This window comes from Pongo abelii, chromosome 3 (assembly GCF_028885655.2).
Source record: "Pongo abelii isolate AG06213 chromosome 3, NHGRI_mPonAbe1-v2.0_pri, whole genome shotgun sequence".
In the NCBI taxonomy this organism is placed as follows: domain Eukaryota; kingdom Metazoa; phylum Chordata; class Mammalia; order Primates; family Hominidae; genus Pongo; species Pongo abelii.
Genome location: NC_071988.2, coordinates 92940603 through 92954060, shown reverse-complemented (window position 1 = coordinate 92954060; position 13458 = coordinate 92940603). Strand labels below are relative to the sequence as shown.

Below are 13458 nucleotides of genomic sequence, written 5' to 3'. Positions count from 1 at the left end.
GCAGTTGCAGTTTCTGAGTAATTAACCCATTGACTATATATCTTTTGCTGTTTTCGTTTGTGTTTGAATTTTCAAAGTCTGAAAGGACGCTCAATTTGTTGCACTGATATCATCCTAAGAGGTACAGTTAACTTCTAGATTAGTTTATCTATAGATGTCATGTGGGTCTCTGGGTTTAGTATTAAAAGGGTTGAATTTCTTTTCATTGACTCAAGCTCAAACTTTTTCATTGGCAATATTTTTAGTGATATAGAAATCTCTTATAACCAGATCAGCTTCCTAAACCAGCTCAATAATGTTTACTATTTAAGTCAATTCACTACTGTGAAATCAACAATATCATGCCTGACTAGTTTGAATAAACACTGCAAACCATATTCTTAAAAGATAAATTTATTTTAAAAAATACTAACAAATATACTGAGCTTTTCTGACATGGATGAGTCTGTCAGTGCAGAATAGAAATAAAAATGCCAAAGAAATGAAATTGTGAAAATATAAAATGCCCAACAGAGCTGTTAAAGCCCATGATTCTCCAGAACACAATAGGAAAACAGTAACTTGAGATAGTTCCTAGCATCCTGTATGAGCACTTATTTATGTCAATGATATTTAGGATCCATTAATGTTCTTGGTATACGAATAACTGCTCTAGGGAGCCAAATTAGGTTTTAGTGAAAGACTAGTAATAGTGAAGGCATCCAAATACCTACTTTAATAAACTTTGTAACAAAACAGTATCTTATTAGCTACCCCCATTACAACGAAAGTTACATGAGGGCAAGGATGTGTCTATTTTAGGCTCCATTGTATGTTCAAATTCAATACTGAACCCAATGCCTGGCACAAAGTAAGCCTCAAAAAATATCTGTTACGTGTATGAATGAATATTGCCAACTCTGTTGGCAGAGGTAAGGTGACTGAAGCAGCAAAGATTTCCTGAAAATAAATCACACTGGCTTTCAAAAGTTCAGAATTAAACAAGACTTACCAGAATGTTTCACAATATAGATAAAAAGTGGAACATGCTATCGCAGAAAGCAAAAATTCTGTTAGGGAAATTTGTAAACACTTAGTACTGTGGGGGGTCACTTCATGTGAAAGTGATTTCATCAGAGTCACTAAGATTATGCCAATATTTACTAGGGCCATATCAAAGTCCAAATCACCTTCTTTATAACCAAATGGTACATTTGAAAACAGAGCATATAATTTTACAGTTCATTTGAGACAGGATTTAACTATATGAATTGGAGTGAGCTCAACTGGTTTTACACCAAAAACATTTATTAAGCAGTATTCCACAGAATGGGGAATCAATTAGTAATAATCACATTGCAAATTAACTTTAGTATTTATTTGCTGTATTTGAAAATTGAGACAATGATTGACATACATTGGCTTTGTCTTGTAAGCTAGATATCTTCTCTTCGGGCAAATGAATTTATAAAATTATTTTATCAGAAGTACATTTTGGGTAGCTCACCTGAAAGATCATGGTGCAACAGCTTCCTCTACAGGTTATTTTTATATTTTAATTCTGAGCTTTCTCAATATTCCTGTTGAGCTTCCTCCCTTGCTTCCTGTTATGCCCAAGGCTGAATGTTCCAGCAAAAATAGTTTCAAAACCACTTTAAGCCTTATTCAGTCCATCTAGTTTCCCACTTTTCTCTCATCAGTTCGCATTCTAACTAAAGCAGTATATAATGCCCATGAATTCTAAAGTGCTGTGTGCAAACACAAATAGTTAATTAAATTCAAACTATTTAATGGCATAGCATGCAGTGCCCAGTTATACTACCTTCACATGCACACTCACATTGCCATCATATATGAAATGAAACTTTACATTTTTAGTGAAATGAGAAATCAGAATCTGGAAGGTTAGAAACAAAATATTTCTCAAAATGCTCATTGGGGGTACCCCATCTGAGTACAGGATTTCACTTTGCATGTTATTGAATGGTCACAAGAGAAGTACTAATAAAAATAACCTCTTCCATTTTGTAGGGGGGAATTTAAACAAACTTACCTCCTATTTATTATAAGGAAAAGAAGTTCTTATTAGGGCTATTTTGTGTATGTCTTAAAATACAGTAAGCCTTGGGAAAAAATATTCCTTATAATCTCTCGCTATTTTTAAAAGAGACTAGATTATAATCCCCAGCAAGAGATCTTATAGATGATGAGGATACATTGTACTAAATTCAGGGATCTTTACAATATATGGTTATTTAAATCTATTTTGATATTTACAATGATAAAACAAACTCACCTCTTCAAAAGGCTGCTTTCATTTCAGTTATAAAATAGACACAGTTGGAATAAAGATTTCTTACTAGAATCTACTGCCATATAACTGCCAGCCATTTCTCCTAGCTCTGCTTTAGGAGCAAACTAAAACAACTCTTGACATCGTAAGTACAGCTCATCACCACATGAGGACAATTCTAGCCCTAATTATTCTTCTCTGTGTTCTAGTCTTCAATTCCATAAAATACCATTAATGATTAATGAAAGTTTTCTGCCTTGCTTAACCTTTTGAACATGTCACAATATCCAGCCTTGTAAACTAATCAATACATTTCAGAAAATGTACGAGATGTAAAGGTTCTCAGACATAACAGAGGTTTGTTGCAAGTGGCTTTTTTGGTTCCACTGACAATTAGCTTTATCAACTCTACTGCCTTGTCCTAGTTGCCAGAATAACATCAGATTCAGGATTCAGGTATGTGGGTTCTTTTCCACCTTCTGTGTGGTTTTGAGGGTGTTTGAGTAGGTCTCTTGTTAAAAAGTGCTGCTGAAGAATGTCTTTTTCTCACAATTATCAAATCTGACTTTTCTCACCTCAAAAATATTTTGGGGGGTATCCATCCAAAAAAGTACATGCTGTGACTGCTTCCTCTACAGGCAATCTGACATTAAACAGGTGACATTAATCTGATGAGTCCTAAAGAGAATATTTTAAAAAAAAAGAATACAACCCTTTCAAGACTGTATCTAATCACCACCACCTCCACTGCAAGCCATCAAATAGAAATTTCCACCCAGGCATATGTTTACACTGTCTTCCATAAAATTGTAACTGTTAGAGAGGAGAGGAAATCTTTGGGATTAAAGCCTGACAGCAGTTACCATCATATCACCTGAGATGACTTTCCTAACCTTTAAAGTGAGAAGGATAAACCACTAAAAGTTAAAGCCACTTAAAACAGAGTAGGCAATTTATATACTTCCTACATCTTTTTCCGAAGATATAACATCACAGGAGGGAAATTTCCTGGGCTTATTTGCATAATGATGAGTCAGGTTAGGAGAACACTGACTGACTTTGATGTGTCCGCCCTATTACATATGTGATAGACATGTTAAACAAGAGGGTCTCATGATTAGTAACTAGCTCTTCCCTGTAGCGTGAATGAACTCAAGAGCAGGTACTGTGATTTTTCTGTTTTTTCTCAAATACCAATGTCATTTCATCATGAGAATGGCTAGTTACATTTAATAGTCAAAAATATTTTCATTCATTGAAAGTTGAAGCTACTCCCCCATTCAGGCCTGTTTCAGTTCTGTTGCCTATGGTGGGAAAGGGAGACACAGATACCTGCCTCTTGCCTCCTTTCCCTATTCTCTTTTCCTCCTTCCTCTTACTCTCTAGGCTGCTTCTAGCTCCTCCACGGCTAACACAGGAAAGGAGATGCTAGTAAGAGAGATAGCAGCAGGAAAAACTCAACTCAATGGACAAAAAATTCAATGGGCAGCATGGTGAGCCAAGGTTGTCTCCTCTGGTTACCAAGATGTGCAAAGCTGCTGTTTTCTCTTACTGTGTTCTTCGGTGATCCCTCTCCCTTGTTATTCCTGGAGATCTCTCATATGCGGCTGGCACCTCAAGACTCCCCTCTGGGCCCCTGGTTTTCAAATTGCCTACCTCCACACAGAGACCCAACTGTTGGCAGTCCACTGCTCTGTAGATAGCGCTTTGTTGGGGGTAGAGCTGGGACTGGGGGAAATATATTTAAGACAACTCCTGGCCAGCTCACTGTCTTGCTTGAGCTACATCAGGTCTGCAGGTCACATGACAGCTTCCCACCCAGTCCTCTGCTTTGTTTTCCAGGCCACTTAGCAAGCCCATTACCCTCTAGATTTCTCCAGCCTGAATCAGACACCTGTCCATTACACCCCAAACTCCAAGAGCTCCCTGTCAAGCGCTGAGTGGTTTCTTGAAGCCCTTGTCACTATATGAAAGTGAAAGGAAACACTTCCCACCATTCCCCAGACTCACCACACTTTGTCTAAAATATTCTTTGCCTGATTTCCACCTTGTCCCCAGCTGAATTCCTAGCCTTCTGTTAGACAGCCAGGAGCCGAGTAGCCGAGCATGGGTGGCAGCACTAACTCTCCTGTACCTCTTTTAAAGTCCTGCATTAGTGGCGCCAGCCCCTCACCTTGGAGTGGAGACAGTCTCCAATTATTTGTTGTTCTGTTTTTCTTTTCAGGCCTTAGGTAAAACTGAGACAATAAAAGAAGGAAGGGAGGAAGCAGGGTGGGAAGGAAGGAGGGAAGGAGAAAAATTCTTATTTGGGTATCATTATAAAGATAGGACCTAACAGTTGCCATATCAATAGCTTCTGACTCACTAGTTGACATGTATCATTTGAGTCACCTACGTTCAGTATTAGTTTACTCTCCTTTTGTTCTGCTGGTGACTAAAATATAACAGAATGTCATAAAATTGTGGCCTGTTATGACAGAAGAGCTAGAAAGGCCCCCAAAATATGAAATTGCATATAGACGTTGAGAAAATATGACTTTCATTGTAGGCCATGTGGAAGATCACTTTATACATGTACGTGTAACATAATATTCGTCAAAAGGGGACACATACAAATTTTTCTATTTCTGCCTCCTAGGCCGGGATTATGAAAAGAATAAAGTCTGCAAGGAATTCTCCCATCTGGGAAAGGAGGACTTCACATCTCTGTAAGTGTGCAGTAGCCACTCACTCTCTTGGTGATTTGATCTTGAACAAAACTGAGTGTGAGGTAACTTTGACTCAGCATGGAGGTTAATCCTTAATCCTTGCCAAGAGTAAGAGGACAGAGCCCCAGGCCCAAGGCAGGCACAGGAGTCAAGCAAATTAAGGACATCCAGAGATTCCAGATGACCTCTGGTTACCACAGTCTAAGAATTTGTCACCAGTAAGTTTATGAATGACTTCAAAGATAATACGTAAAGCATAGCTTTCTAAGGTCATTAAAATGCAATTGTACATTCTAGGAATCTGGGAAACCAAGGCAATGAGGTACAGAGCAAGTACATTTGGGGAGGCTTAAGGAGGACAACACCAGACTGGTTTGATGGAAGCCCTAAGTTCAATTTCTACTGCTTTCCAAGATAAATTTGCCTAGAACAAAAACTGCTTTTTAAATTAAACCTCATTTTTTTCATTAGCCACATAAAGAAGTAAATGTGTATAATATTTCATTTAAACATTGAACAGGTTTCATATTTTAATGTGCCAAAATGTAAAAAGAAAGTTTCAGTTCTGGCTGGGCACGGTGGTTCATGCCTGTAATCCCAGCACTTTGGGAGGACAAGGAGGGTGGATCACGAAGTCCAAAGATCTAGACCATCCTGGCCAACATGATGAAACCCTGTCTCTACTAAAAATACAAAAATTAGCCGGGCGTAGTGGTGCACACCTGTAGTCCCAGCTACTCGGGAGGCTGAGGCAGGAGAATTGCTTGAACCTGGGAGGCGGAGAGTGCAGTGAGCTGAGATCACACCACTGCACTCCAGCCTGGGCGACAGAGCAAGACTCCGTCTCAAAAAAAAAAAAAACCTTCCAGTTCTAATTGATATATTGTCTTATTTTCCCCTCAGGTCACTAGTCCTGTACAGTAGAAAATTTCCCAGTGGCACGTTTGAACAGGTCAGCCAACTTGTGAAGGAAGTTGTCTCCTTGACCGAAGCCTGCTGTGTGGAAGGGGCTGACCCTGACTGCTATGACACCAGGGTAGGTTTCTGTGGCTGGCCGTCTCTGTGGCAGCTCAGAGAAGGAAGCCAAAATAGGCCTTTATACCATGTGTTGAAAAAATTTTAGACAGCAACTCCATTTACTCCTAGTTTGGGGGAAATATGAAGCCTGTTGTCTTTACAGCCTGGTTTATTCTAACATAATGAGTCAATATTACCCATTATTCCTACAAGGTTCAAATGAGAAAACTGGATCATAGAGTAATTTAGTGATTTATTAAATATACATTGCTAGCAAGAAGCCATTATAAAATATAAATCCAGATATGACTCTAAAACCTAAGTTTTTATCACCTTACATTTGATCTTCTCAAATATCAGCCCATGGATCATTATTCTAAGTGAAGTAACTCAGGAATGAAAACCCAAATATCATATGTTCTCACTCATAAGTGGGAGCTAAGCTATGAGGATTTAAAGGCATAAGAAGGATACAATGGACTTTGGGAACTTGGAGAGAAGGGTGAAGGGGGTGAGGGATAAAAAACTATACATTAGGTACACTGTACATGGCTCCGGTGATAGGTACACCAGAATCTCAGAAATCACCCCTAAAGAACTTAGCCATGTAACCAAAAACAAAACAGTTTTGTTCCCCCAAAACTATTGAAATTAAATATATATGTATATATACATTTTATATATTATATAATTATATATATATATATATATATATATATATAAGCTCATGAACCTCTTGAAAGAATCCTAAAACATTATGTATAGCTTAAAAACCTGATCATAGCTTTATCCTCTTTTATCATCATGCCATGACTGGTACCAAGTGCTCCAGAATAATTTAGTGTTGGTTTCAAATTTGGGAGAAGGATTCAAAAGTTGCCCTGTATGCACATAACTAAATTCTAGGTTTCTCCCCTATAGCACTTATGCAAAAATTAAAATGCTGAAATGACATGTTCAGACAGTAGCTGAAAAGGGTTAAATCTAAGGAGTTTCAGCAATTTATTAATGCAGTCATCAGGCCTGATGCAAATGACATTTAGATGCATTTTGATAAAGGCTTTTACAGACAGATTTGTCTCACTGTTCAAGCCTTCAGCAGATATCATACAGAAACAATGCTCCAAAGATCTGATTAGAATAGATTCTACACAATGAATATTCTTACCCATTAATTGCTTTACCTGTCCCTTATCTATTTTTTCAGAATTTTATAATCGTTTTCTTCCACCAAGTTCATAAATATATTTTATTTCAACCTAAACTCTGTACCACCTTAAAATAAGAAAGCATCAAATCATCAACATAACAGAGCACATTTTTATTTTATTTCATATATTTGCTAATACATCCCTTGATCAGAGATATGATCTGTCTCTACAATCCTGGAGCATAAGAAAACAGATATGACACTGATATTTTTTGCATGATATATTTCTCTTTCTCCTGCTTGTTCAAAACATCTTTGAAAAGTGTTCTGACATTTTGTCAACTTTTTTTACTTGAAAGAAGATAACTTTAAAAAGGCAAAAAGAAGGGTTGCCAGGGAAATGAATGGAAAGGAAAAAGATGGACTTGAAAAGAGAGATAAGATGAAAAAGAGTCTAATTTTTAAGTTCTCCGAATCTGATGAAAGGATGGTATGGAAGACGGTGAGAAGTTAGTTTACATAAGTAATTCATCACGTTGCCATTCTTCACTGGTAGAAAAGATTTTTAGAAATTTTACCTTAAAAAGATGACTAACTTGTAAATTAAGTATAAGAACGTCAAAGTACTGTTTCCCATATAAATCCCAAAGTAATTTTTTCCATGATGACTATTTCTATTCTTTTTTCCTCTATGGTGACTCTATTTTAGATTTTAATTTCAAATATGAAATTTTTCCAAAAAGAACATTTTGATGCTACGATTGTTTTTGATGGTGCTTAGTCTGCTCACAGGTATCAGTGTATCATTGTTGAAGCAGTAAATGCAGGCACATCAGTGGTTTTCAACCTACACTGCACCTGCATATAAATCTTGGAGCTTGGGAAAAACAGATTTTCAGGCCCTATTTTTGACCTACTGAAACAGAATTTGTGTGTTGTGCAACCAAAGCGTTTTTTATTTTATGCACTCTATGAGTAATTCTGATGCAAAAGCAGGTTCAAGAATCGTTAGGTAAGAGAATGCAAACAATGTAGAAAGTTAAAGGAACCAGCAACCAAGAGTCTACTCATTTCACAAAGGGAGGGAAGGAGAGCTCATTTAATAAACAGAGGGAGGTCCTCCTCACTCTTATTGGGGCATTTGCAGCAGAAAGCAGGTGGGAGATGATGACAGAATCACCAGTGGAGCTTTTTCAAATGACCCTCTCATCCTCAGAGATGTTAATATCCCCATGGAGGAACACTAGGCTAGAGAATACAATTCTAATGGCTCTAATCAGATAAACACTGTCCATTTGTTATTCGAAGTTCTATTTTTGTTCTACTCTGAGGAGTCATACTTGCCGATAATCATACAACTTGTCATGTTAAAAAATCACCTCATGGAGCCCTTGGCATGAATACATAGTTATAAATGAGAATTTTCTAATTATAGGCTAAGATATTATATTAAATGGAGGTCTAAGAGCCTGGAAATTTACATATATATATGAGTTTCCTTTTTCCTTCTCCTCCAGACCTCAGCACTGTCTGCCAAGTCCTGTGAAAGTAAGTCTCCATTCCCCGTTCACCCAGGCACTGCTGAGTGCTGCACCAAAGAGGGCCTGGAACGAAAGCTCTGCATGGCTGCTCTGAAGCACCAGCCACAGGAATTCCCTACCTACGTGGAACCCACAAATGATGAAATCTGTGAGGCGTTCAGGAAAGATCCAAAGGAATATGCTAATCAGTGAGTGCTTTCATCATAAATAGAACTTTAGGACCTAAGTATCAGAAATGACTCTAATCTAACCCCCTACTCTGTGGAAACACCTCTTCTACAGCAACCTGAACAAATTCTGGTAACTTGACTGTCATCCGAGACAGCCCATCTTCCCTTTGGTGCTGAGTTTTGTGATTGCCCTTCTCAGAGATAAAATCAATTTTCCCAAACTCTTACTAACCCTAATCCTATTATCTGAACCAGAATCACTTGAGTATCCTGTCCACATGATATATTTTCAAATATTTCATAGCCCCTGTGGTGATTTCCCTGATGCTAAGGATCATTGCGTATGTCATATGTTAGAAGCAATTTTATTGCTGTACACGTTTTAAATACTTAATTTCCAGTAAAGCATAAAAAATAAACAGCTTCTCTCTTCACTCCTATACATCCCAGAAACATGTGACGTGTACGTGTAAATATGACACATCTACTACATCAAGTAAACACGCAACCTTGAAATTTTTATTGTTTAACATGCATAAGGGGCCAGATTATACACTGATTCTTTATGTTAGTCTTGGAAGGTCACAAAAATGAACAAAACTGGGGGAAAATACATTTATTAAAGTAAGAAATAAATACATATTCAAAAACCAGAAGCAATGTCATTCAAAGTGGTCACAAATTGTAAAAATTAGTAGGATTGCTCATTCCTGTCAATTTTCAAAGAGGATTTTGCCCAGAATTTCAGTCCCTTTTAGATCCATAAGGATATCTATTCCCAGAAATAGAAATTATTTCTTCCAAAAAATAAGTAATCTACACATAATAATTATCTAAAATAATAAACTGAGATAGATAAGGAAAAATTAATCTAGCAATTACATTCATTTTAATTAATTCAATTAGCAGTTTAATTAACAAGCAGATACCATGGGTGATGCACCTGACTAGACATTAAGTGAATAAAGGGACAAATGGCCCCTCCTCTCACACAAACCACATAGAAATTTGTAAATCTATTTTTAATGAATATACTGATTAATAGTGGCCAGTATTATAACCTTTTCTCTAAATTCTTAGTGTTTTTTAGATATTAAAACTATAAATTAATGTAACATATATCCTTTCTCCATCAAAATACTTACTAAAAAGTAGGTTTTGGGGGCCAAGCATGGTGGCTCACATCTGTAATCCTAGCACTTTGAGAGGCTGAGGTGGGAGGATCACTTGAGCCCAGGAGTTCGAGACCAACCTAGGCCAATTAGTGAGACCTAATTTCTACAAGAAATTAAAAAATTAGATGAGCATGGTGGCATGCACCTGTAGTCCCAGCTACTCAGGAAGCTGAAGCAGGAGGATCACTTGAGTGACCTCAGGTGGTTGAAGCTGACCCCAGGAGGTTGAGACTGCAGTGAGCTATGATTATACCATGTACTCCAGCCTAGATGACAGGGCAAGACACTGTTTCAAATAAAAAAGTAGATTTTGTTTATTCACAAATTTTTTGACCAATTCTATTTTTTCCTCCACAGATTTATGTGGGAATATTCCACTAATTATGGACAAGCTCCTCTGTCACTTTTAGTCAGTTACACCAAGAGTTATCTTTCTATGGTAGGGTCCTGCTGTACCTCTGCAAGCCCAACTGTATGCTTTTTGAAAGAGGTATGTCCCATTTTACTTATTATATGTTTACGTTTTTTTCTTCTAATAGCATTCCTTTTAGATAATGGTAGAAATTGAGATTTTGCAATCAGTAAAAGTTTCTAAAATGCCTCCCTTGCATCTTCTTAATTGGAAAATAAATGTAATACCTCTGGAAAAGTAATATCAATAAGTTCCTTTCACCAGTGTTCAGTTTCCTATTCATTAAAAAATCATGAAATTAATAGTCCCTATTTTTGCCATTTATACAGTATTCAATGAATCTTGACCATCTAATGAGATTCTTTCACTTGTTTTCTAGAGACTCCAGCTTAAACATTTATCACTTCTCACCACTCTGTCAAATAGAGTCTGCTCACAATATGCTGCTTATGGGGAGAAGAAATCAAGGCTCAGGTAAAGATTAAGTGCTATTGTCATATTTAGATGTTTGGTTCTGCACTGTCTATCCATAATATTAGGGTTTTGAAAGATATAAAATAGACTTTTCAGCTTCAATAATCTTCAAAAATCTGGCCAAATTCTTGTTTTCTTTTCTCTATACAGATTATGAAAAACAAGGAAAAATTTTATGTCATAAAACATGAGATTTGCTTTTAATCAATCTTTTCCATATAGTTGACCACTAGAAAATATTTTTTCAGTGTTCATATTAGCATATGTTACACAAAAAAGCAAAACAAAAACAAGCAAAAAAACCACAACCTTTTTGTTTATTACCTATTACTTGCTTTGCCCAATTTTTCTTGGAATGAGACATCTGAATTCTTACTTGTTGTATGAAGACTTGTGCTATACAGTATATATCTCTTGCCCTTCATTAATTTATTCTCATGAGTTATCTACCTTTGTATTAGTCTATTTTCACTCCACTGATAAAGACATACCTGAAACTGGGGAATTTACAAAAGCAAGAGGTTTAATTGGACTAACAGTTCCACATGGCTGGGGAGGCCTCACAATCATGGTGGAAGGCAAGGAGGAGCAAGTCACATCTTACGTGGATGGCAGCAGGCAAAGAGAGAGCTTATGCAGAGAAACTCCTGTTTTTAAAACAATCAGATCTCATGAGACTCATTCACTATCATGAGAATAGCACAGGAAAGACCCGCCCCAATAATTTAATCACCTCCCACTGGGTTCTTCCTACGACATGTGGAAATTGTGGGAGTTATAATTCAAGATGAGATTTGTGTGGGGACACAGCCAAACCATATCATCCCACCGCTGGCACTTCCCAAATCTCATGTCCTCACATTTCAAAACTAATCATGCCTTCCCAACAGTCCCCCAAAGTCTTAACTCACTTCAGCATTAACTCAAAAGTCCACAGTACAATGTCTCATCCAAGACAAGGCAAGTCCCTTCTGCCTATGAGCCTGTAAAATCAAAAGCAAGCTAGTTACTTCCTAGATACAATGGGGGTACAGGCATTGGGTAAATGCAGCCATTACAAATGAGAAAAATTGGCCAAAACAAAGGGGCTACAGGCCCCATGCAAGTTCAAAATTCAGTGGGGCAGTCAAATCTTAAAGGTCCAAAATGATTGCCTTTGACTCCATGTCTCATATCCAGCTCATGCTGATGCAACAGGCATATTTCCATGGTCTTGGGCAGCCCCACCTCTGTGGCTTTGCAGGGTACAGCCTCCCTCCCAGCTGCTTTCAAAGGCTGGCATTGAGCATCTGTGGCTTTTCCAGGTGCACAGTGCAAGCTGTCAGTAGATCTACCATTCTGGGGTCTGGAGAACGGTGGCCCTCTTCTCATAGCTCCACAAGGCAGTGCCCCAGTAGGGACTCTATTTGGAGGCTCCACCCCCACATTTCCCTTCTGCACTGCCATAGCAGAGGTTCTCCATGAGAGCCCTGCCCCTGCAGCAAACCTCTGCCTGGACGTCCAAGTGTTTCCATACAACCTCTGAAATCTAGGCAGAAGTTCCCAAACCCCAATTCTTGACTTCTGTGTACCCACAGGCTCAACACCACATGAAAGCTGCCAAGGCTTGAGGCTTGCACTCTCTGAAGCCATGCCCCGAGCTCTACATTGGCCCCTTTCAGCCACGGCTGGAGCAGCTGGAACGCAGGGCACCAAATCCCTAGACTGCGCACATCACGGGAACCCTGAGCCTGGTCCAAGAAACCACTTTTTCCTCCTAGGTCTCCAGGCCTGTAACGGGATGGGCTGCTGTGAAGGCTTCTGACATGCCTTGGATACATTTTACCCCATTGTATTGGGGATTAACATTCAGCTCCTTGTTACTTATGCAAATTTCTATAGCCAGCTTGAATTTCTCCTCAGAAAATGGGCTTTTCTTTTCTATCACATTGTCTGGCTGCAAATTTTCTGAACTTTTATGCTCTGCTTCCCTTTTGAAACTGAATGCCTTTAACAGCATTCAATTCACCTCTTGAATGCTTTGCTGCTTAGAAATTCCTTCTGTCAGATATCCTAAATCATTTTCCTCAAGTTCAAAGTTCCACAAATCTCCAGGGCTGGGGCAAAATGTCACCAGTCTCTTTGCTAATACATAATAAGAGTCACCTTTGCTCCAGTTCCCAAAAAGCTCCTCATTTCCATCTGAGACCACCTTAGCCTGGACCTTATTGTCCATATCACTATTAGCATTTTGGACAAAGCCATTCAACAAGTCTCTAGGAAGTTTCAAACTTTCCCACATTTTCCTGTCTTCTTCTGAGCCCTCCAAACTGTTCCAACCTCTGCCTGTTACCCAGTATATACCCAGTTCCAAAGTCACTTCCACACTTTTGGGTATCTTTTCAGCAGCACCCCACTCCTGATACCAATTTACTGTATTAATCTGTTTTCATGCTGCTGATAAAGACATACCTGAGACTGGGCAATTTACAAACACAGAGGTTTAATTGGACTCACAGTTTCACATGGCTAGGGAGGCCTCACAATCATGATGGAAGGC

The 13458-nt window shown here is 38.3% G+C and overlaps 1 protein-coding gene across 1 annotated transcript in view; it reads left to right on the top strand.

Moving 5' to 3' along the window:
* The window catches only part of GC (GC vitamin D binding protein), a 136250-nt gene that overhangs the window by 9776 nt on the left and 113016 nt on the right, over positions 1-13458 (top strand). The window contains exons 2-6 of the mRNA XM_054554775.2: positions 4911-4980; positions 5884-6016; positions 8665-8876; positions 10391-10523; positions 10825-10919. Coding sequence (XP_054410750.2) covers positions 4911-4980; positions 5884-6016; positions 8665-8876; positions 10391-10523; positions 10825-10919 — 643 coding nt within the window. The remainder of the gene's footprint in view (positions 1-4910; positions 4981-5883; positions 6017-8664; positions 8877-10390; positions 10524-10824; positions 10920-13458) is intronic.